Source organism: Haliotis rubra, unplaced genomic scaffold (assembly GCF_003918875.1).
Source record: "Haliotis rubra isolate DU_JTF1 unplaced genomic scaffold, ASM391887v1 Scf471, whole genome shotgun sequence".
NCBI classification, from domain to species: Eukaryota; Metazoa; Mollusca; class Gastropoda; order Lepetellida; family Haliotidae; genus Haliotis; species Haliotis rubra.
In genome coordinates this window covers 154,854-178,080 of record NW_025767159.1, presented here as the reverse complement: position 1 = coordinate 178,080, position 23,227 = coordinate 154,854, and the positions used below count along the sequence as shown (strand labels likewise).

Sequence of the window (23,227 nt, the reverse complement as noted above, 5' to 3'; positions counted from 1 at the left end):
TGTCAGTGAACATCTTCAGCATGTTCCTGGTCGTCTGTTGTGTTGATGGGGGATTGTTTCTTGGAAAAACCGATAATGTTCCTCACACCTTGCCATGCCTGTTGATACCTGTCGACAATATGAATATACATTACAAGAATATGTTTATCTACATCAACTCGAAGCAAGAAAAGTTGGGCCGAGTCGGGCTAGCTGGTAGTCCATAAAATGAACTGCAGAATATTAAACGAAGTATGAAAACCTAAAAAAAGATAATTCACTAATTAGTTTCATATGACTTTACCTTATGTGTTGCATGATACTTTGTACTTTTTCCTGTTCTTTCAATCATTTTATACCACTTGTTACAGCTAGACACTTCCCTAATGGTAATGTGTATTTTTTAGAAGTAGGCTTAGAGCATCAAATGTTATTATTCTTATTTGATATAACAGGAAAACAGATATTTATCATTAGAAAGTGAAGGTAGGCCACCAACCTAAGGAACATGACGAACATGGTGCTTTTGCTATTTGTTTGCTGCCAGAACATGATCAACATCATAACTCTACCTATCGGACAGTTCGAACTAGCCCAAGCAAACCACTTTGATCACTGAATGGTCGCTTTTTAAAGCTGTTCGATTACGGAAGCTATAGGTACAAGTTAGTGGTCCATGACCCGGTTAGTACACGTCTGATACACTGATAATGGTATACTGATTGATGAATAATGTAGCTGGTTGCTAAAATATTCATTCACTCCGAACGTTTTCTTTTAAACTCGTTTTAACAAGGGGATACGACATAATTATCCCCCGCCGCGCGTTTAGCGCTATACTAATATAGTATTAGGCTCCGTACGTACGTACGTACGGATTGGAATATCTTAAGAACTGTTCTCTAGATTCTGTTCATATTTGGTACCTAGGTTCATCACAGTATAAGAAAGGGCCAAGTCAGGTTTGGTGACCTTGACCTTCATTTCAAGGTCACATGGGGACTTTCACGTTTTACCACCGATTGTGGTGACCTTCATGTTAACCTGCATGTTAAGCTATCTCAAGAACCGTTCACTGGATTTTCTTCATATTCAATACAAAGCTTTATCTAGGGAAGGCGCAGGGTCCAGTCGATTGTGGTGACCTTCAGCATGTTAACCTGCATGTTAAGCTATCTCAAGAACCGTTCACTGGATTGTCTTCATATTTGAAACCAAGCTGAATCTAGGGTAGGTGCAGGGCCCAGTCCATTTTGGTGACCTTCACTTAATTTTCAAGGTCACAGCGACACTTTGAAGATTTCAGCATGTTAACCTGAATTGTCAGCAAGTTATCTCAAGAACGGTTCACTGGATTTTCTTCAGACTTTCAAGACTTCCCTTAAATGTTTTTCAATAAGCAATTTCTTTAGTACTATTTTTGCATATTTCATACACTATGACATTCATGTCAAGGTCAAAGTCAGTCTTGAAAATATGTGTGTGTTTGCAATTGAACACCTAAAGAGCAAGATATCAAGAGAGGTTGACTGGTCATGTTTTTGTTGACATTTAACTTAAACTTTCATTACTTTATAAGTTTGATTTGATAATTTGCGGCGGGGGATTATGTCACCTTAGTGACTATGCTTGTTATTATACAAAGAAGGAAGTTCTGTCAGTAAGAAAGGTTGAATATCAATTGCCAACGTTTATTGTCAGGTTTGTTTCTGTCATGTTCACAAAAATAACATATTCTACTGACTCACTGTAGAGGGGACCATTCTTCAAAAGAGTTGTTGCTGTCTACGATGGGGAACAATTCAAAGGATATGTTGATGGGAACATCGGTTCCATACCATGGAAAGGTTTGCATTTACAAATATTTATATCTAGTAGACTTAGAATTACCACAACATATGCATGCAATTCGAAATGACATAATTGTGCAGCTGGCACACACATTATATGTCTGTTATAAAACTGAATGAGTAAATGCTATTTGTTTCAGGAGTGATACAAAAGCGAAGTCATCCGCTCCTTATTGGCAACACAGGCTGTGGTGGTAGTGTCGGTTTTAAAGGGAAAATAAGAGGGGTAAGAAGAGGCAGACATACACTTTTGAAGGAATAGATATCTAAATGAAAGTAGGAGTCTGAATTATATGTGACCAAAACCATACGCGCATTAAATATCCGACTGTGAATGTATAAAACGGCGTAAACAGTTATTATCACAGCTGTCAAACAACTGACGTCCAAACAGGTACTATTGAAATTTAGTGTCTGTTACTTAAATTGTGCATGGTGAAACGAGTGGAGGGTAGAGTCCTTGTACTTGTCCTGGCTAATGTCGACATTGTGTGTTCTGTCCCACTGAGGTATCGTTTGCCCAACTCTGATTCCAAGCCTACCAGCCCTAGCTCTTCAACCATTTTTAACGTGTCACGCTGCCAAGGTGCCTTGCTTCCCTGGACAATTAAATCCGGAGACGGAGGCGTTAACCACAATACCTATTGTAATAGAAAACATATATCAGTGAGTGTGTGAGTTAATATTTTAAGTCACAGTATTTCAACCGTATCGTGACTAACACAGGTTATACATAATTAATATATGATTCGACCATAACATCTGTTAACAAATGACAGTAAAAGAACTAGAATATCCCAGGCAAAGATTTAAAACTGTTATCTATTCAATAAAACATAAAAAAACAATACAATATAAACTGGAATATAGATTAACAACAACCAAAGTTAGACCGAGGCACTAGGGACCATGGGAACATATATCACTTCTGCTTCCTGCGATATTACATCTGTGACAAAGAAGTTTCATGCTAAATGTATTTATCACAATAATAGTTGCTTATGTTGTGAAAAATTAGCTCTTGAGACATCGTTACTTTCTTATATTTTTCAGATGGAGATCTATCGATGCGTGCCAAAAGCGTTTGATCCCCTCGCCTGATCCATTAAACTGCCATGAAGCCGTTCAGTTCAAATGTATTAATCTACAAATAAAGATTTGGAAATATTGATAAAAAATAATTGATTAATTGATAGAGAAAATTCCCATCAGACTGACCTCATAGTTTGACAAAGAAAATAGTACACCACCATTGACCTTGTCGTTTGATTTGTCGATCTCAGTTTTTGTGGAGAGTTAAGTGGTCCTTGTCTGAAATACTGCTGAAGGTCGCGAGAATCTGCGCTTCCCAGGAACCATGAATAAAACAGATCAGTTTGCTTTTTTATCACTTTGCTAAAACGTTTACTAAATTTGTCCGTACTGGTGGAGTCAAAGAATATCGATTATCTATAGATGTTGTGTATGCGTTCAGTAAAGTTGATCAGCGAGATTTGTTGTCTTATGTGAATGCCGAATGGGTTGCTTCTCGTGAAGACCAAAGCAATTGTTCAACTCGAAATACTTTCTGGTGTTATCGAAAATTGTTTATCGCCTTCCCTGGATAGAATGATGCATGAGATTTACATTAACCAATCACGTTATATACCTCTGATTTTCAAAAACAGTATATATTTTCTTTACATCTTTTAACGCGGTTGTGGTAGAATGGACGGCACATGTTTTGAAGAGCACCCATGAAGAGCCACCTCCTCGTGGTGGGTGCTGGGTGACGTCAAGAGCTCTTCAACCCCACGTTGTAGACCCGGGGGTATATTTGGTCCACCAACCTGTTTGCCGTGGGTTGCGCCCCTGTGTCGGTGGAGGACGGGAGTCTGGTGGTTGAGGGCACTGGTTCCAGGAACAGTGTTCCTTTGCCCAACACACCACTTCGCCCCTTACTTCACCTAGACGGGTGGTTGAATGGGCCCGGTTCAACCAATCGGCTGGTCATGCCGAGCCCTGAGCACTAAATTTCGTTGCTCTAAAATTATTTGGCTTGGATTTATTTGGACACAATATTGACATGTTTGGTTTTGTGTATATATTGTATGAAATATGAATTTTCAAATTTGATAAAATTTGCCTAGATGCTGGTGCCAGAAGGCGGTGGCTCATGGGCCAATCTTGTAGACTGATTACTTGTTTAATCTTTCTGCTGGAGTATATCATCCGGGTATCCCTGGTGCTGCAAGTTGGAGATCCACTTGTTATTAGCACTGTCTTTATGATACTCCGTGGTGGGTGGGGAGCTCGGATGATGAAACAATATACATTCAATATGGCTTACGAAACTCCCTAAAAAAAACCTAAACGTCCACTTGACAACGATGATGAACAGCGACCTTCACAGTCTATTGATTACTGGCCACGGTTTATAGTGATTGAGACTATTGATAAAATGCCTCTGAAATTAAATCCGTTTGCAGTCTCTAAAGGCATTCATGGCATTGCAGGAGACGTGAAAAACATTAAACGCTTGCGTTCAGGTGCTTTGTTAATCGAATGTAGCAAACGACAGCAAGCATCCAACCTCCTTTCCCTTGAATCACTTGTTGGTATACCCGTTTCAGTTTCTGCGCACCGTACTCTTAACACCAGCAAAGGTATTGTACGAGATCGGGATCGATTGTTCGCTGACATGACAGAACTGGATATAGTCTCAGAAATGAAAGATCAAGGTGTCACCTTTGTAAAACGGTTTACCACCCGTAAAAACTCAGAAATGCATCAAACAAACACCTACCTCTTTTCTTTTTCGTTTCCAAATGCTCCTCAATCAATAAAGGCAGGTTACTGCAATATCAGGGTTGACACATACATTCCCAACCCTCTCAGATGTTTCAAATGTCAGAAGTTCGGCCACGGTATGAACACCTGCACATTGTCTGTTACATGCGCTCACTGCAGTGAGAAGACGCATGTGACGGAAGATTGTGACAGCAACTTTAAAAAGTGCGCCAACTGCTTTGGAACACACTCATCTTCCTCTAAGGAATGCCCGATGTGGAAACAGCAGATGGAGATTAATAAAATTAAATTCACTAAAAACATCAGTTTTGCAGAAGCTAAAAAACTCGTACAAACCCCAGGACAGACCGAAACATACGCGTCAATCACCAGAACGCTATCTGATACAACCCCAAAACAGTCCAAAGTCCTAACAACGTCAATAACCTGTCAAACAGATTTGACATGGGTGAAAACTACTACTCCCGAGAAGTTTTCACCAGAACAATCCACTCAAACAACAGTTATAATTTCATCCCAAATCCAATCTGAGTCTCAGGGTAATCGTGAAACATCTATACCACAGGAGAAATCACCATATCAATCAATTGCAAATGTCCAACAGGTCGTTAAAAACAAAACGAAACCAAGGCCAGATTCAACTAAAAAACTTCAAAGTGCCAGAGTCTCAAAGGGATCAGACAACCAAGTTCAACTCTATAATAAATATGGTTCGCTTGAGGACATGGAAGTGTCCGAACACTCCCATGCAAGGGCACATAGCTTGTCGCCCACTAAACAAGTGCGGGGTAGAAGCCCAATCATCCCACCTAAAAGATAGTCCATTCCAAAAATATAGTACAGTGGAACTGTAGAGGATTAAGGACCAATTGTAATGAGGTACAGCTATTAGTCCAAGATTGTGCACCATCAGCTTTCTGTCTGCAGGAAACCTATCTGAAGCAGACAGATACTTTTAATTTACGTCAGTTTGTTGCATATAATTATTTTTCACCTCCGGGTGACAGGGCCACTGGGGGGTCTTCAATCCTTGTAAAGCAGGACGTTATCCATAGTCCTGTAACACTCACAACTAGTCTCCAAGCTGTTGCTGTGAGACTAACTCTTCACGTTACCTTTACACTGTGCTCTTTATATATTCCGCCTTCTTCAACACTCCAGCAGTCTGAACTTCAAGCTCTCTATGACCAACTTCCTAAACCTTGTATTATAATGGGTGATCTCAATGGCCATAACCCGATCTGGGGTGGTACAAGCACTAACACTAAAGGTAAAATACTGGAAGATTTTATATCCAATAATGACTTGTGTATATATAATGACGATTCAAGCACTTATCTGCATCCTGCAACCGGCACCTACTCTTCTTTAGATTTGTCTCTTGCAGACTCTAACCTCCTCAATGAATTTGATTGGTCAGTCCACAATGATCTCTGTGGAAGTGACCACTTTCCAACTATCCTATCAGAAATTTATTCCTCTGATTCTACATCTTATACAAGATGGAATTTTTCCAAGGCGGACTGGCCCTTATTTCAAACTTTGTGCACATCTAAACTACAAACTGAATATTTCAGTGATATAACTGATCCCTATTAAGTTTTTTCTGACGTTTTAAATGAAATAGCGGATGAGTGTATAAAAGTCCTCTACAACTCCATATGTAGAGAAACTGCTTTTACCGATTGTAGGCAATCAGGCAGAGAACTGTCCATCACCAACTGTCCATAACTTAAATAAATTTAAAATACTCAATGCGAAGGCACGTCGTACCTTCAAACAAAACAAACGGCAATCTTGGAGGAACTATGTCTCCAAAATTAATTCACGTACGCCAATGTCCAGAGTATGGAACATGGTTCAAAGAATTAAAGGCAAAGGTTCAAAATCTGCTGTTCACCATCTTAAAGATGTCGATAATTTAGTTACTGACAAATCTAATATAGCAAATAAACTTGGCGAAACTCTTGCCCAAAATTCTTCATCAGCAAATTATGTCCCTGAGTTTCAGACATATCAGAAACAACAGGAAAAGACAAAAGTTAATTTTGAATCAAATAATGGTGAAGACTATATGAAGTGTTTTTACATGAGCTCTACACAGCTCTTGAGCAAGCTCATGACACTGCAGCGGGTGCTGATAATATCCATTATCAGCTACTGAAACACTTGCCTGAACCATGTCTGGTCACACTTTTAGATATATTTGACAAAATATGGACGTCTGGAAACTTTCCACCTTCATGGCGTAATGCCATTGTAGTCCCTATACCCAAACCTGGCCGGGATCATACTGATCCTTCCAATTACAGACCGATATCTTTAACCAGCTGCGTCTGTAAAACCATGGAACGAATGGTAAATAACAGATTAATTTGGTATCTTGAAACCAATAACCTCATTACAAATATTCAGTGTGGTTTTCGGAAGAATAGAAGTACTATTGATCATTTAGTACGCTTAGAATCCTTTGTCAAAAATGCTATTATAACTAAACAACATGCAGTATCAATATTTTTTTATCTTGAAAAAGCATATGATACTACTTGGAAGCATGGCATTTTGAAGGATTTACATGATTTTGGTTTGCGAGGTCGTTTGCCTCTTTTTATATCCCAGTTTTTAACCGACAGGAAATTTCAAGTCCGAGTGGGTTCAACCCTGTCTGATCATTACAATCAGGATCAGGGTGTCCCACAAGGCAGTATTTTGTCGGTCACATTATTTAGTATTAAAATAAATAGTCTTTCGAAGGTTTTAAGTGATTCAATAGATGGATCCCTTTTCGTGGATGATTTTAATATTTCTTGCCGTGGTAAAAATATGCGAACTATTGAGAGACAATTACAACTTTGTCTCAACAAAATTCAATAGATGGTGTCTGGAAAACGGGTTTGAATTTTCTAAATCAAAAACCAATTGTATACATTTTTGTAGGAAATACAAACCCCATAAAGACCCCGAACTATCCTTAAATGGCACACCCATCAAAGTTGTGAAGGAAGCTAAATTTCTTGGTCTCATCTTTGACTCACATATTAAATACCTTAAAGCCAAATGCCTGAAGGCACTCGACTTGTTAAAAGTTGTTTCTAATTCAAAGTGGGGAGGGACCAAACTACCCTCCTTCACTTATATAGATCACTGGTCCGATCGAAACTTGATTACGGCTCCATCGTATATGGTGGGGCCTGCAAAAGCAACCTAAAACTATTAGATTCTGTTCATCACCAAGGTCTGAGACTTTGTCTTGGATCTTTCAGAACCTCTCCCATTGACAGTCTCTACGTTGAGGCCGATGAGCCATCTTTAAAACTTCGCCGTATCAAATTATCTTTACAATATATCACAAAGTTATACTCTAGTGAATCCAATCCTGCTCACAACTGCGTTTTTAATCCTCTTTATGAGGATTTGTATAATAAAAAACTTCACTTGTTCCACCTCTTGGGATAAGAATCCAACAATATATTTCTGCTGCTGGCATTGAGTTGAAGAATATATCTCCTTCCTGTTTTCTTCCTTCTCCTCCTTGGCAATTAGTGAGGCCACAAATTGACCTAACACTGACAAAGTTTAAAAAATCAGAAACTAACGAATTACAATATAAACAAGAATATAATCAATTAAAAAGTAAATATACTACATACAAGTCCTTATTTACAGATGGATCCAAGGATGGTGGCGCAGTGGCTTGTGCCACACTATCTTCTCGATTACCGGATAATAGTTCTATTTTTACAGCAGAAGCGAATGCAATACTAACAGCTCTTAAATATATTAACAGACACCCCAAATTTAAACAATACATAATCTTTTCAGACTCTCTTTCGTGCCTTCAGGCTATTAAAAATCTTTCTTGCAAACATCCACTTTTAATAGAAATTATTGAATTGTATAATGATCTTGCTACTGGCCAATACGACATTGTCCTTTGTTGGCTACCCAGCCACGTTGGCATTTCTGGGAACACAATGGCCGATCTTGCTGCTAAGGCAGCACTCAACAAATCTGTGACACCACTTCTTATCCCATACTCTGATTACAAAGCTAGCATTAGAACCTACATCCGTGATCTGATGCAGAAACAGTGGGATACCCAGGTAGGTATCAATACATTACATGCAATAAAACCTTATTTTGGTTACACCTACTTGGGTTGTCAGTCCAGATTTGAAGAGGTCATTATGCGACGATGTCGCATTGGCCATACTAGATATACTCACGAATATTTATTGAAAGGCGAAGATCCTCCGTTTTGTATCCCTTGTGATGAAAGAATCACAGTCAAGCATGTCTTGCTTGACTGCATTGAATATTCCATCACAAGGGATAACTATTTCAAAGTAAAAACTATGAAGGATCTTTTTAATAATGTCAGTTCTCATTTAATTATTGCATTTTTAAAAGAATTAGATTTGTTAAGTGATTTGTAAATAGATATATATTTTATTATTGGTAGTTTGAATTAGTAACTGAGATTGTTAGTGGCTGTACCCTCAAAGGGGGTTGAAGTAGCGTAAAATTATTGTCCTCCTGCGAGGGTACGTAAGTCCCAAAACATTTCAAGTCAATTTAAGTGTACCAGGTTTTTAATCGTAGTATTTTTGTGTTTTTAATGTATGGCTAAATCTCAGCATCAACGCCAATGGCTGAAGGGATGGTGTAAATCCAGCTGGGGTCCATGCAGGTAGCAAACGTAATGTAAGTCCCCATGGGCCCTAGTATGGTGATCTACCTTCAGTTGTTGGCGATCTATAGCCCGTATTTTATATTGTATTGTCTTCTTTGATTGGAATATTTTAACTTTGCTCGCTAGTTTTATATTTATATCTGTGATTCTCTAGTCTTTTTACTGTCCATCGTCGACAGGTTTTAATCTTCAAAATGTTTCCACTTTTTATTGTATGGATTGTTTTCGTCACGATATGGCTGAGATATTGCCGATGTGACGTTAAATAGTAACTCACTCAATCACTCTCAAAAACGCCTGGAACAGGTATGAATCAATGCTGTGAGTGATCCTTGTGATTCTCTCTCGATTCGACGCCAGAGCCGAGCTGCTTCTAGGTAGACTCTGTACTGTGGGTCAGGCCAACCCATGTACCCCCTGACGGTGATGTTAGGCGTGTTCCGTGACACCCCCTGAAAAGCTCTTGCTGCCCTGCGTTGTATAGCGTACATCCCCTGCTGCCGAACGGTCGAGTGAAGACACTGAAGTGCATGTCGCCACATGTGTTGTACATGTAGAGAAGGAAACCCAGTGCTCTTGAAGATGACCTGATTAGTTCTTTAACAGCTTGTCTCATGTCACACTGCCCATTCAGCCATATCCCCTGTGGCTGTCAGCGTGGTCAGTTTCCATATCCCCACATCGAAACACTTCAGCATACGTTGATGAAATTTTCCGTCTGAAGACTAAGACTTTTTTCTCCTTGTTAACTTCCAGTCTCCACTTTGCAGTCCAAGCATGTAACATATCTGACAGCTGTTGCAATCCGTTAGCATCCTGGGATAACAGTACAATGCCATCTGCGTAGAGTAGTACGAACACGTTGACGTCTTCGATCTGCACAGCACAATTAGCCGATTTCAGTTTATTTGCCAGGCCACACAAGGTATACACATGAATATTTGTTAAAAACGGAAGATCCTCCATCTTGCATCCATTGTGAATCACGGTCAAGCATGTCCTGCTTGATTGTATAGATATTTCCATCACAAGGGATAACGATTTTAATGTCAAAACAAATAAGATTTTTTTTGGTAATGTCAATTGTCATTTAATAATTGGTTTGTTAAAGGAAAATGAATTATTAGATAAATTTTGAATAATATGTTTCGAAAAGAGATACATGGTATTTTAAACAGGGTAGGATAAAGTAGCAACTGCGATTGTTAGTGTCTGTACCCTCAAAGGGGGTTGAAGTATTGTAAAATTAGTGTCCTGAAAGTGTACGTAAGTCCCAAAACGTTCAAAGTATATTTAAACTTACCATTCTTCAGACGAAGTACTTTTGTTATTTTAAATTTCGGCTAAATTTTCCTACAGTCACCAGGGGCTGAAGGGATGGTGTAAATCCAGCTAGGGTCCATGCGGGTAGCAAAAGTACTGTAAGTCCCCGTGGTGCTTAGTATGGTGATCTTACCTTCAGTTGCTGGCTTTTTATAGCCCGATTTTATATTGTGTTGTTTTTTAAATGATTTAACATCTTACAGTGAACTCAAACCAATTATAATTATTTTGTCATAATCTAGTCGTTATACTGTCCTTCGCTGACAGGTTTTCAAAGTATGTAAATATATTTATTCTTAGTACATAACTTTTTGTCGTCACGATATGGCAGACATATTGCCAATGTGACGTTAAATATATTTTTTAAAGTATGTTTTAAGCACTTAAGTTGGTTACAGTTGAGCAAGGTATATGTGTAGAGTAACATGCTACAAATTGCATAATAAAAGGCAGACAGTATAATGTATTTCGAATTGGGAATATGGCTTAAGCAATTGAAATGCTACACAGTAATACGGAGAATGTGAAAGACTAAATTCTAAATTACAGGACTGCAATCTAGGACATTCCGTTTTCTGTCAAAATGTTTCATATTGTCGTTTTTTTGTATCGATAAATTTCTCAATCTCATAAACGTCCTTTAATAATGTTCTGTAGATTGTGAAGCTAGGTTTGTGTCCATTTATGTTCATTACGAAAATGTGGCGCTTTGCCAATAATATCATGTGGTTGAGTAAATGGTTTCCACTGCAACAAAATATACTGAACCGCAAAAGAAACGCGATTTTCAAACCCAAATGCAAAATTTGGTTCTTACAAGGTGGTGTTTTTATTGTGATTGTACCGTTTTGCTAACATGTTTTTCAATCCTAATTGACAGTTATTACCAACATCAGTGTGTTTTCTGATGAAAAAGCATATCGACTAAACTCACCGAAAAAGACAGATGAGGTAAAAGGTTCCGTATGACATTCGTGAAAATGAAAATGCACGTGCATATCGTGACAACCCTACCAACGAAAGCGAATCCAAAACTCGCCTGAAATCATTCTTGTGTTAACACAATCGCGATACCACGACTTACGAGAGATCAGAGGAACCAAGCCTTGGGGCGACTGCAAGCTTGCCAGGCTGCACGGAGGGTAGCCAATCATTTTAATGTTCATGTTAGGACAATCTACCGACTGCAGGAACGTAAACAGGCCACTAACAGCATCCCAGACCGTCCACACAGTGGACGACCTTCAGTAACATCACAACGTCAAGGGCACCCGTGAAGAGCCACCTCCTCGTGGTGGGTGCTGGGTAACGCTAAGCGCTCTGCAACCCCCCGTTGTGGACCCGGGGGTATATTTGGTCCACCAACCCGTTTGCCGTGGGTTGCGCCCCTGTGTCGGTGGAGGACGGGAGTCTGGTGGTTGAGGGCACTGGTTCCAGGAATAGCGTTCCTTTGCCCAACACACCACTTCGTCCCTTACTTCACCTAGACGGGTGGTTGAATGGGCCCGGTTCAACCAATCGGCTGGTCATGCCAGGCCCTGTGCATGGAGTTTATGTAATTGCACAAGATTTTATTTGGAATTGTTTAAATTTTGGTCTTGGCACCCTTGTTCATGTAACATCATTTGATTTTGTTATATATTTATCGTGAACTTTGCCTAGAGTCTTATGCCCAGAAGGCGGTGGCTCATGGGCCAATCTGGTAGAAGAATTAATCTTTTTAGTTTTTTCTGCTGGAGTATATCATCCGAGTATCCTTGGTGCTGCAAGTCGGAGATCCGCTTGTGTTTAGCATTGTCCTTGTGATACTCCGTGGAGAGTGGGGAGCTCGGATGATGAAACATTCAACAATAACTATGGCTTACGAAACCCCCATTACAAAAAAACCCGTCCAATTGACACTGATCCTGATGTTAACGACCAAAGACTGCCCACATCCATTGACTACTGGCCGCGTTTCATTGTGATTGAGACTGTTGACAAAACGCCTTTAAAGCTGAACCCTTTTGCTGTATCAAAAGGCATACGAGGCATTGCAGGAGATGTTCAAAACATTAAACGTTTGCGGACAGGTGCACTTCTAGTTGAATGCAGTAGAAAACAACAGGCAACCAACCTCCTGTCAACTGACTCATTTGTCGGCAATCCCGTATCAGTCTCTGCCCACCGAACGCTCAACACCAGCAAGGGCATAGTAAGAGACCGGTATAGACTTTTTACTGACATGCTGGAAATAGATATTGTCTCCGAGATGAAAGAACAAGGTGTTGTATATGTTAAACGCTTCACAACCCGGAAAAATAATGAAACCCATCTAACCAATACGTATCTGTTCTCTTTCTCAACTCCGACTGCTTCAAAGTCAATAAAGGCTGGTTTCTGTCATATCAAAGTGGAGACATACATACCAAATCCACTGAGATACTTCAAGTGCCAGAGTTATGGTCATGGTGTCAACACCTGCACATTGTCTGTTGTATGTGCTCACTGTGGTGAGAAAACACACACAACAGCAGATTGTGACAGTAATTACAAAAAATGCACCAATTGTTCAGGAGACCATCCCTCTTTCTCTAAGGAGTGTCCGATTTGGAGACACAAGATGGAAATAAACAAGATCAAATTTACTCAAAATATTAGTTTTGCCGAAGCGAAACAACTTGTACAAAGATGCGACCAACAAGAGACATATGCTTCAAAAACCAGGCACCATCTGAGGCAACTCCTAAAGTACCTAAATCATGTTCAAGCTGCCAAACAAATTTGACTTGGGTGAAAACCGATTCTCCGCAGATTTTCTCAACTGCAATATCGACTCAAACAGCAGAGCCACTTTCTGGCAAGTCAGAGCAAGTTCCTGATCCTGACGCATCCTCTCAGTCAACCACAAAGTCTCAACCACTATCTAATGTCTGTCAAATTACTAAAGGCAAGAATAAACCTAAGCCTGATTATTCAAAAACACAAAGTGGCAGGGCCTCAAAGGGTCTGAAAATAAAATTAAACTTTACAACAAATATGGATCACTTGAGGACATGGACGTGTCCGAAAACATCCAATATAGGGCACAAAGCTTGTCGCCCAACAAAAAAGTGCGGGGTAGATCCCCAATAAATCCGCTGAAAAGATAGTTTATTCCAATAATATCGTACAGTGGAATTGCAGAGGACTAAGGCATAATTACAATGAGTTACAGTTATTAGTCCAGGATTGTACGCCGTCAGCATTCTGTTTGTAGGAGACTTATTTAAAGCACACAGATCTTTTTGACCTACGTCATTTCAATACTTATTATTATTTCTCACCTCCGGGTGACAGGGCCACTGGAGGATCTTCAATCCTAGTCAAACAGAATGTTATCCATAGCCCTATTACACTTACTTCTAATCTTCAAGCAGTTGCCGTACGACTTACTTTACATGTCACGCTCACATTATGCTCTTTGTATATATCACCGTCTTCAGCTCTTCAGAAGACTGAATTTCAAAATCTATATGACCAACTCCCAAAACCCTGTATTATTATGGGATATGTGAATGGCCACAACCCACTCTGGGGTGGTACAACTACTAATGCTAAAGGTAAACTGTTAGAAGAGTTCTGTTCAGATAATGATTTATGCATATACAATGACGGTTCCAACACCTATTTACATCCTGGCACTGGAAGTTATTCGGCGCTTGATTTATCAATCACGGATTCAAATCTACTGAATGAATTTGAATGGTCAGTTCACGATGACCTCTGTGGAAATGACCATTTTCCTACAATTCTAACACCTGTGAACCCATCTGACATTACCCCATCTTCAAAATGGAACTTTAAAAAGGTTAACTGGCCTTTGTATCAAGCTCTGTGTTGTAGGCGACTTAAACCTCAACTTTTTATAGAAAGTCCTGAACTAATTAACATTGCTGATGTGTGTATCCCCGAATCCTCTGCAATTCCACACATACGAAAACCATGGTTCAACAATGAGTGCAAACAGGCTAGGAAGGCACGGAAGAAAGCTGAGAATTATTTCCGTCGCCATCCTATGGCCCATAATTTGAATAAGTTTAAAATTTAAAATGCTAAGGCAAGGCGTACCTTCAAGCAAAGTAAACGTCAATTCTGGCGAAATTATGTATCAAAAATAAATTCACAAAAGCCGATATCAAAGGTATGGAATATGATCCAGAAAATAAAAGGTAAGGGCGCTCAATCTAGCATTAAGCATCTTAAAGATGGAGACGAATTATTAACTTGTAAATCTGATATTGCAAACTTGGAGAAACTTTGGCCAAACATTCTTCCTCCTCGAATTATCTACCACAATTCAAAAATTATAAAAAACAACAGGAAAAGAAAACTATTAATTTCAATTCAGATAATGGGGAAGATTACAATGAACTATTTTCTATTCATGAGCTTCATACTGCTCTTGACCAGGCACACGATACTGCTACAAGTGCTGATAATATACATTATCAGCTTCTGAAGCACTTACCGGAATCATGTTGAGGGACCGTCTTAAACATTTTTGATGATATTTGGACATCTGGACATTTTCCTTCTTCATGGCGCGATGCTATTGTTGTTCCCATCCCTAAACCTGGACGTGACCATACTGATCCTTCGAATTATAGACCGATCTCACTAACTAGCTGTGTTTGCAAGACCATGGAACGCATGATATATAATCGACTTGTTTGGTACTTGGAAACAAATAACCTTATAACGGATATTCAATGTGGTTTCCGTAAAAACAGAAGTACTATCGATCATTTAGTGCGTTTAGAATCATTTGTTAAAAATGCCATTATTTAAAAACAACAGGCAATGTCGATTTTTTTCGATTGAGAAAAAGAATATGACGCTACTCGGAAATATGGCATTTTAAGAGATTTACACAAATTTGGATTGCGAGGCCGTTTGCCTCAATTCATATCCAACTTTTTAACGGACCGGCAATTTCAAGTCCGCGTGGGTTCTACCCTGTCTGATCATTACAATCAGGATCAGGGTGTCCCACAAGGCAGCATTTTGTTTGTCACACTTTTTAACATAAAGATAACTAGTTTGTCCAAGGTTTTAAATGATTCAATCAATGGGTCACTGTTTGTGGATGATTTTAATGTTTCTTGTCGTGGTAATAATACGCGTAGTATTGAACGGCAGCTGCAATTGTGTTTAAACAAAATAAATAAATGGCGTCTTGAAAACGGCTTTAAATTTTCTAATTCGGAAACTAATTGTATACACTTCTGTAGAAAATATAAGCCACATAAGGACCCAGAACTAAATTTAAATGGCACTCCAATCAAACTTGTCAAAGAGGCCAAGTTCTTGGGTCTAATTTTCGACTCCCTTTTAACTTTTCTGCCGCATATTAAATCCCTTTAAAATAAATGCCTGAAGGCACTGGATTTATTGAAAGTAGTTTCTAATTCAAAGTGGGGAGGGGATCATGCTACCCTCTTTTACACCTACATAGATCACTAGTCCGCTCCAAACTTGATTATGGCTCCATCGTATATGGTGGAGCCTGCAACAGCAACCTAAAACTATTAGATTCTATTCACCACCAGGGCCTAAGACTTTGTCTTGGGTCTTTTAGAACTTCTTCTGGTGACAGCCTCTATACGTCGAGGCTGATGAGCAATCTCTTACACAACGCCTTGCAGTATATAACAAAACTTTATTCTAACGAGTCTAACCCTGCATTAAACTGTGTCTTTACTTCTCTTTAGGAATATTTGTAGAACAAAAGCCTTCTCTTGTTCCGCCTCTTGGTTTAAGAATTAAACCATTCATTTCTGCTGCCGGCAATGAGCTGGAAAATATATCTCCTTCCCGTCTCTTTCTTCTCCTCCTTGGCAATTACAGAGGCCACAAGTTGACCCAACTCTGACGAAGTTTAAGAAATCTGAAACTAATGAATTACAATATAAGCAAGAATATAATCAATTAAAAAATAAATATAATACACACAAATCCTTATTTACAGATGGGTCCAAGGATGGTGGCGCAGTGGCATGTGCCACTGTTATTGGATCCAGAACAATATATTCTCGACTTCCAAAAAACAGCTCTATTTTCACAGCATAAGCTAACGCCATATTAACAGCTCTTAAATATATTAATTAACACCGTAAATATAAAAAATACATAATCTTTTCCGATTCTCTTTCGTGTCTTCAGGCTAATAAAAATCTTTCTTGTAAACATCCACTTTTATTAGAAATTATTGAATTGTATAATGAGCTTGCTACTGGCCAATGCAACATCGTCTTTTGTTGGTTACCCAGCCACGTTGGCATTTCTGGGAACACAATGGCTGATATTGCTGCAAAGGCAGTACTAAACAAACCTGTGACACCACTTCTAAACCCATACTCTGATTACAAAGCTAGCATTAGAACTTACATCCGTGATCTGATGCAGAAGAAGTGGGACACCCAAGTAGGTATTAACAAATTACATGAAATAGAACCCTATATTGGTTACACCTACTTGGGTTTTCAGTCCAGATTTGAAGAGGTCATCATGCGACGATGTCGTAAGGGACATACAAGATACACTCATGTATATCTATCGAAAGGCGAGGATCCTCCGTTTTGTATCCCTTGTGATGAGAGAACCACGGTCAAGCATGTCCTGTTTGACTGTGTTGAATTCTCCATCATAAGGGATAAATATTTCAATGTAAAAACAATGAAGTATCCTTTTACAAATGTTAGTTTTCATTTAATTATTGTTTTTTTAAAATACATTGATTTATTTGATAAATTCTGATTAGTGGGTTTTGTAAATAGATATATTTTAAAGATTGGTAATTTAGATTAGTAACTTGTTACTGGCTGTACCCTCAAAGGGGGTTAAAGTACTGTAAAATTATTGTCCTCCTGAGAGGGTACGTAAGTCCCAAACCTTTCAAAGTAAAATGTATCTTTGTTCTTTTAACAGCCGGCTAAATTTTCCTACAATCGTCAGTGGCTGAAGGGATGGTGTAAATCCAGCTAGGGTCCATGCAGGTAGCAAAAGTAATGTAAGTCACCATGGTTCCTAGTATGGTGACTGTCACAGGATTCTTGGGTTCAGAATGAATGGTTTATTTACTTAAGAACCACATCACCACTGGCTACATCTTTTGCTGTCAGGCAGTAATGGCGACACACGCCGCAAGCCTCGCTTCAGCTTTTTGGTCTAGGGGAGATAACTCACTACACAATATGTGACATCTCCCTTTTTCAACAGATAATGAACTAATTATCTTATACACTTCAATAAAAGGATACAGATGTGTTGAGGATATTACTGGGTTCTAGCACTGAATTATTTCAACTTTAAAGAACATGGAACTTAAACATTTAACTTTAAAAGTCAATTCTCACTGAAAATTCCCCTTTGGAATAGCACAACTGTAATAACTTCATGTCATCATTATGACAAAGTCCATTATTTATCATCTTGATAAACTTGAACACACTGACTTTTACCATTTAAAAGTCTTCATCATATCGCCTAGGAGGCTTACTTATGCGACCAGAGCGAGTTGTCACCGGAGTGTTAATGCCTGAATCGTGTGAAGCTGGCTTCACATTTGAGCTCATGGTCTGGTCATTTTCAACTGGAACACAGTTCTGCGACACAAGACTGGGAGTTGGGTCGTCTGATGGATCCGGTTTATCGGCCCCTGATTTGTCGATCTGGATGTGGCGTCGATTTCGGCGGTAGATGCCTTGTGGTGTCTCCACATCGTAACTTCTGCGAGACTGGTCGCCAGACTTGATGACACCCTGTGTAGACCACTGTTTTTCACTGTCTAGCTTCACACGAACCGTGGTACCTGGAGTGAGTCCAGGTAAGGGTCGTGTAGAATGTCTTCGGTTGTACTGCTGCTCATATCGTTTCTTCATCTTGTCATCTTTGGATTGAACTCTGTCCAAATCTGGCCACTGGGGAACTAGATTGTCTCTTGTGATTGGTAAAGTAGTGCGTAGTTTTCTACCCATCATCATCTCTGCAGGGCTGGAACCTGTGGCTTCAATCGGGGTTGATCTGTAAGACAACAGTGCAAAATATGGATCGTCTTGCATTAACAGTCTCTTAGCAATTTTTACTGCGCTTTCCGCAGCACCATTAGCCTGCGGGTAGTGAGGACTGGATGTTGTATGATGAAAGTTGTACTGTTGGGCAAACTTCTCGAATTCTTCAGACGAGAACTGCGTGCCATTATCGGACAGTACCTCTCCTGGAATTCCCCATCGTGCGAACATGGCTTTCATTTTTACAATGACTTGCTGCCTTGATATGTTTGTCAAGTGAGCAATCTCGATGAAGCGTGAAAAGTAGTCTGTTACCACTAGAAAGTTCTGACCATTTATGTAGCACAGGTCAGCAGCAATCTTCATCCATGGCAGTTGAGGTAATGGAGTGGTAATGAGTGGCTCTCTTTGTTGAGTCGCCCTGTTGCAAATGCAAAATGCACACATCGCAATTCTGTCCTTAATGTCATTTACCACACCTGGCCACCACACACAAGTTCTGGCTCTTTCAATGCACTTGGTAACCCCTTGGTGACCAATGTGAATGGACTCCAATACTGAGTCTCTCATACTTCTGGGAATGACAATGCGATTTCTGTACATAAGCAGATTGTTGGCAGTTGACAGGTCAGTGCGAACTTTGAAATACTGTGTGGCGAGTTCCAGCACGTCGCTAAGGTAATCAGGCCATCCATACTTGGTGAGCTGTATAGCCATCTGTAGTTCACTGTCAGACAGAGTTGCTTGTCTTAGCTCTTCCATCTTAACATCGGACATCGGCTTGCTTGTAAGCACCATGTTGACATGCTGTTCAACAACCTCTTCACTGTGACTCTGTGTTGATGATTCATCCATCGGGCTTCTTGATAAAGCATCAGCGACGACGAGACACTTTCCTGGAACGTACTCAGCTACAGCGTTGTATCGTCGAAATCTCATCAGAAGACGTTGACATCTGAGAGGAACTCTGTCTAGATCCTGTGTATTCATCAGTGGAACTAGAGGTCTATGGTCTGTCAGTATCTTGAAATCTGAGAGTCCTACCAGATATCGCTCAAATTTCTCACAGGCCCACACACTTGCAAGACATTCTTTCTCGATCTGAGCATACTTCACCTCAGTCTGAGTGAGTGTGCGTGATGCATATGCAACTGGTTACAGTTCGTTTCCATGCATCTGAAACAAGGCTGCTCCGAGCCTAGATAACTGACCATACCAACTGTACGGCGAAGGTCTTTCACATCTGTTGGTGGTTTGAGACTTGAGATTGCAGCAACTTTTGCTGGGTCTGGACTTATCCCGTTCTTGTTGATCTTGTGTCCAAAGTAGACTATTTCTTTCTGTGCAACATGACATTTCTCCTTGTTGAGGACCAGTCCTACTTTCTTAAGTGTAGATAATACATCATCTGGTCTCTTGTCGTGCTCTTTTATATTCTTCCCATGCACGATGATGTCGTCCATAATTGCTTCGGCACCTTCCTGTCCATTGAGAAGTTCTGTCATCTTATGCTGGAATATCTCCGGTGCAGATGTAATGCCAAACGGTACTCGCTTGAAGCAAAAGCGGAGTCATGAACGTCGTTAACTTCTGACTGTTCGGCGACAGAGGGATCTGGTAGAATCCACTTGCTGCATCCAGGGTCGTGAACATGGTGGAACCTGTTAACTTAGGTGCGATGTCATCTAGGTTCGGAATCATGTATCATTCATTTTGTACTGCAGAGTTCAACTTCTTCAGGTCAACACATATCCTGATCTTAACAGATTTCTTGAGAACAGGAACCATAGGAGCACACCAGTCTGTTGGTTCAGTGACTTCTTCAATAATGTCAGCTTCTTTCATTCGCTGAAGTTCATCCTTGACCTTTCCAATCAGTGGAAACGGTATTCTTCGTGCCGTAGAGATAGCATATGGTTGAGCATCAGTTTTCAACCTGATATCAACTGGAGTACACTTAAGTAATCCGTACTGACCAAACATATCATTGTCAATTTCACCTATGTGCTTGACTAGACCCATCTTGCTACAAACAGTCCTGCCTAGCAAGTTGTTGTAACCCCTGATCACAGACACTCGAAACTTGTAAAAGTCACCTTTGTATCTAGTTGAAGTGAAGAATTCACCCAGGTATGTAATTCCGCTGTCAACAATTCTCAGGTTAGAAGATGAGGGAGACAACTTTGGTTTGGTTCTAAGACTGTTGTACGTTTCTTCATTGATTACAGTGGTATCAGCACCTGTATCGATTTTCAGTTGAATAGGTGTGTCTTGTATCTTGAGAGTGGTAAACCATGGCTTGTCATTATTATCACAATCTACAGATCCCAGGAAGAAATCATTGTCATGGTGATTATCATGTGTGCTTGGACTAGCATCAACATTATGCACTTGTCTACCTCTACAGATTACTTGGAAATGTCCTATTCTGTGGCAAGAATTACACATCTTTCCTGAAGCTGGACATCTTCCCTGATCAAAACGTGCACACCTACCACAAGCCTGTCTGTCTGACTTTCGGGATGAATTAACTCCCCTAAACGGTCGCCTGTTAACATGGTTTCCTGATTTGGTGAAGTTAGGTCTGGCCTGTCTCTGTCTGTTCTGTAAAGCATCTACGTTCTTTGCTGCATTAACCCCTGTTTCTTGGTCCTTGATCTGTAACTTCACTAATTCTGACTGCCTTTCCATCTGTTTTGCAGTTTCCAGGGTTAACGTTGATTGAAGCTGCATTTTCTCCGAAGCATCTTTATCCAGAATTCCAATAACGATTCGATCTCGTATTGATTCCTCTTTATTACTGCCAAAATCACAATGATCAGCAATTTCATACAATTGTCTGATGAAAGCCTCGACTGATTCCCCTGACCTTTGTGACCTTTGATAGAATTTGGCTCGCTCGTGAATGACATTCCTGTGTGGTATGAAATGTTCATTGAACTTGACAATTACTGTGTCATAGTCCTCTGTTTCACCTTCACCCCAAGTGAATGACGAATATATTGTTTCTGCTTCCCTCCCGATAGCATATATAAGACCGGAAACTTGTACCTAATTTGTGTCCTTGTCCAGTTTCGTTGACGTGTGAAAGCGCGCAAACCTCTGTCGCCACTCGGGCCATTCTGTCGGCTTGGAAAAGACGAAATTCTCGGGAGGGTTGAATTTAGCCATGCTTACTTGTGTAGCTCCACTTCTGACACCATGTCACAGGATTCTTGGGTTCAGAATGAATGGTTTATTTACTTAAGAACCACATCACCACTGGCTACATCTTTTGCTGTCAGGCAGTAATGGCGACACACGCCGCAAGCCTCGCTTCAGCTTTTTGGTCTAGGGGAGATAACTCACTACACAATATGTGACAGTGACCTACCTTCAGTTGTTGGCGATCTATAGCCTGTGTTTTATACTGTATTGTCTTCTTTAATTGGAATGTTTTAGCTTTGCTCGCTAGTTTTATATTCATAGCTGTGATTCTCTAGTATTTTTACTGTCCATCGTCGACAGGTTTTAATCTTCAAAGTATTTTCACTTTTTATTGTATAAATTGTTTTCGTCACTATATGGCTGAGATATTGCCGATGTGACGTTAAATATTAACTCACTCACTCACTCACAACGTCAAGACCGACAGATTGTGCGCAACCATCTGCAGGATCGCTTCACCAGAGCCACGGAAACAGCTCGCCAGACCACTGGGACTCACTAGAGACCCATGAGTGCCGATACATTGCGTTGACGTTTGCACCAAAGAAACATCTGCTGTCACAGACCATGTCCTGTTCTCACCGCTCGTTACCGCCAAAACCGACTGCAATGGGCAACTCAGCATCGAATTTGATGTTATCGAGAATGGAGAACTGTGTGTTTTTTCTGATGAAAGCCGATATTGTGTTTCGACAGATGGCAGAGTGAGAGTATGGCGAATGCACGGAGAACGGTTTGCCAATGCGTGTATTGTTGAAAGTGACTCGTGGGGTGGTCCAAGCATCATGGTGTGGGGTGCAATCGATCTGAACCAGAGAGGTGGCCCCGTGGTATTCCAGAATCACGGCCCAGGACGAAGAAATGGTGTGACAGCTGCTCACTATACTGACCAAGTCATAAGAACCCACGTTTTAAACGTAGCTGAAAACACATCTCTCTGTAAGACAACTGGACTTCCTAAAACAACATGTCATCCCATCCCTTCAATGGCCTGCACTCAGTCTGGATTAAAGTTCAATAGAACACCTTTGAGACGAGATTCAAAGAAGACTGAATGACCTTCAACCAAGGCCGACAACTCCGGCTCGACTCGATCAGGCATTAAACAGAGTACGGACCCAAGTGCCTATGGCCTTCAACAACCGGCTAATTCATTCCATGTACAGACCACGCAACGCCGTCATTGATGCCTATGGAAGCCAACACGATACTGACTTTGAGGTATCTTAGTGGGACCATTTTTGGTGAATTTGTTTGTATGGATTTTAAATGTGATTCCCGAATATGTGTTAACCATAATTGTCAAGTTTGAACGCAATCCTCCGTTTTGATTGTTAATTAGAGCGAATTAAAGT

The 23,227-nt window shown here is 40.2% G+C and overlaps 2 protein-coding genes across 2 annotated transcripts in view; one reads left to right on the top strand and one right to left on the bottom strand.

Moving 5' to 3' along the window:
- The window catches only part of LOC124290719, a 59,236-nt gene extending 56,238 nt beyond the window's left edge, over window positions 1–2,998 (top strand). Inside the window, exons 7-9 of the mRNA XM_046727523.1 lie at window positions 1,733–1,826; window positions 1,970–2,055; window positions 2,883–2,998. Coding sequence (XP_046583479.1) covers window positions 1,733–1,826; window positions 1,970–2,055; window positions 2,883–2,930 — 228 coding nt within the window. The 3' untranslated portion in view covers window positions 2,931–2,998. The remainder of the gene's footprint in view (window positions 1–1,732; window positions 1,827–1,969; window positions 2,056–2,882) is intronic.
- Window positions 2,999–18,119: 15,121 nt separating this feature from the next.
- On the bottom strand, window positions 18,120–20,170 carry LOC124290708 (uncharacterized protein K02A2.6-like). The gene is made up of 2 exons (XM_046727512.1): window positions 19,877–20,170; window positions 18,120–19,787 (listed from the first exon to the last, which is right to left on the bottom strand). The coding sequence occupies exons 1-2, from the start codon at window positions 20,168–20,170 to the stop codon at window positions 18,120–18,122; spliced, it is 1,962 nt and encodes a 653-aa protein (XP_046583468.1).
- Window positions 20,171–23,227: the final 3,057 nt, after the last annotated feature.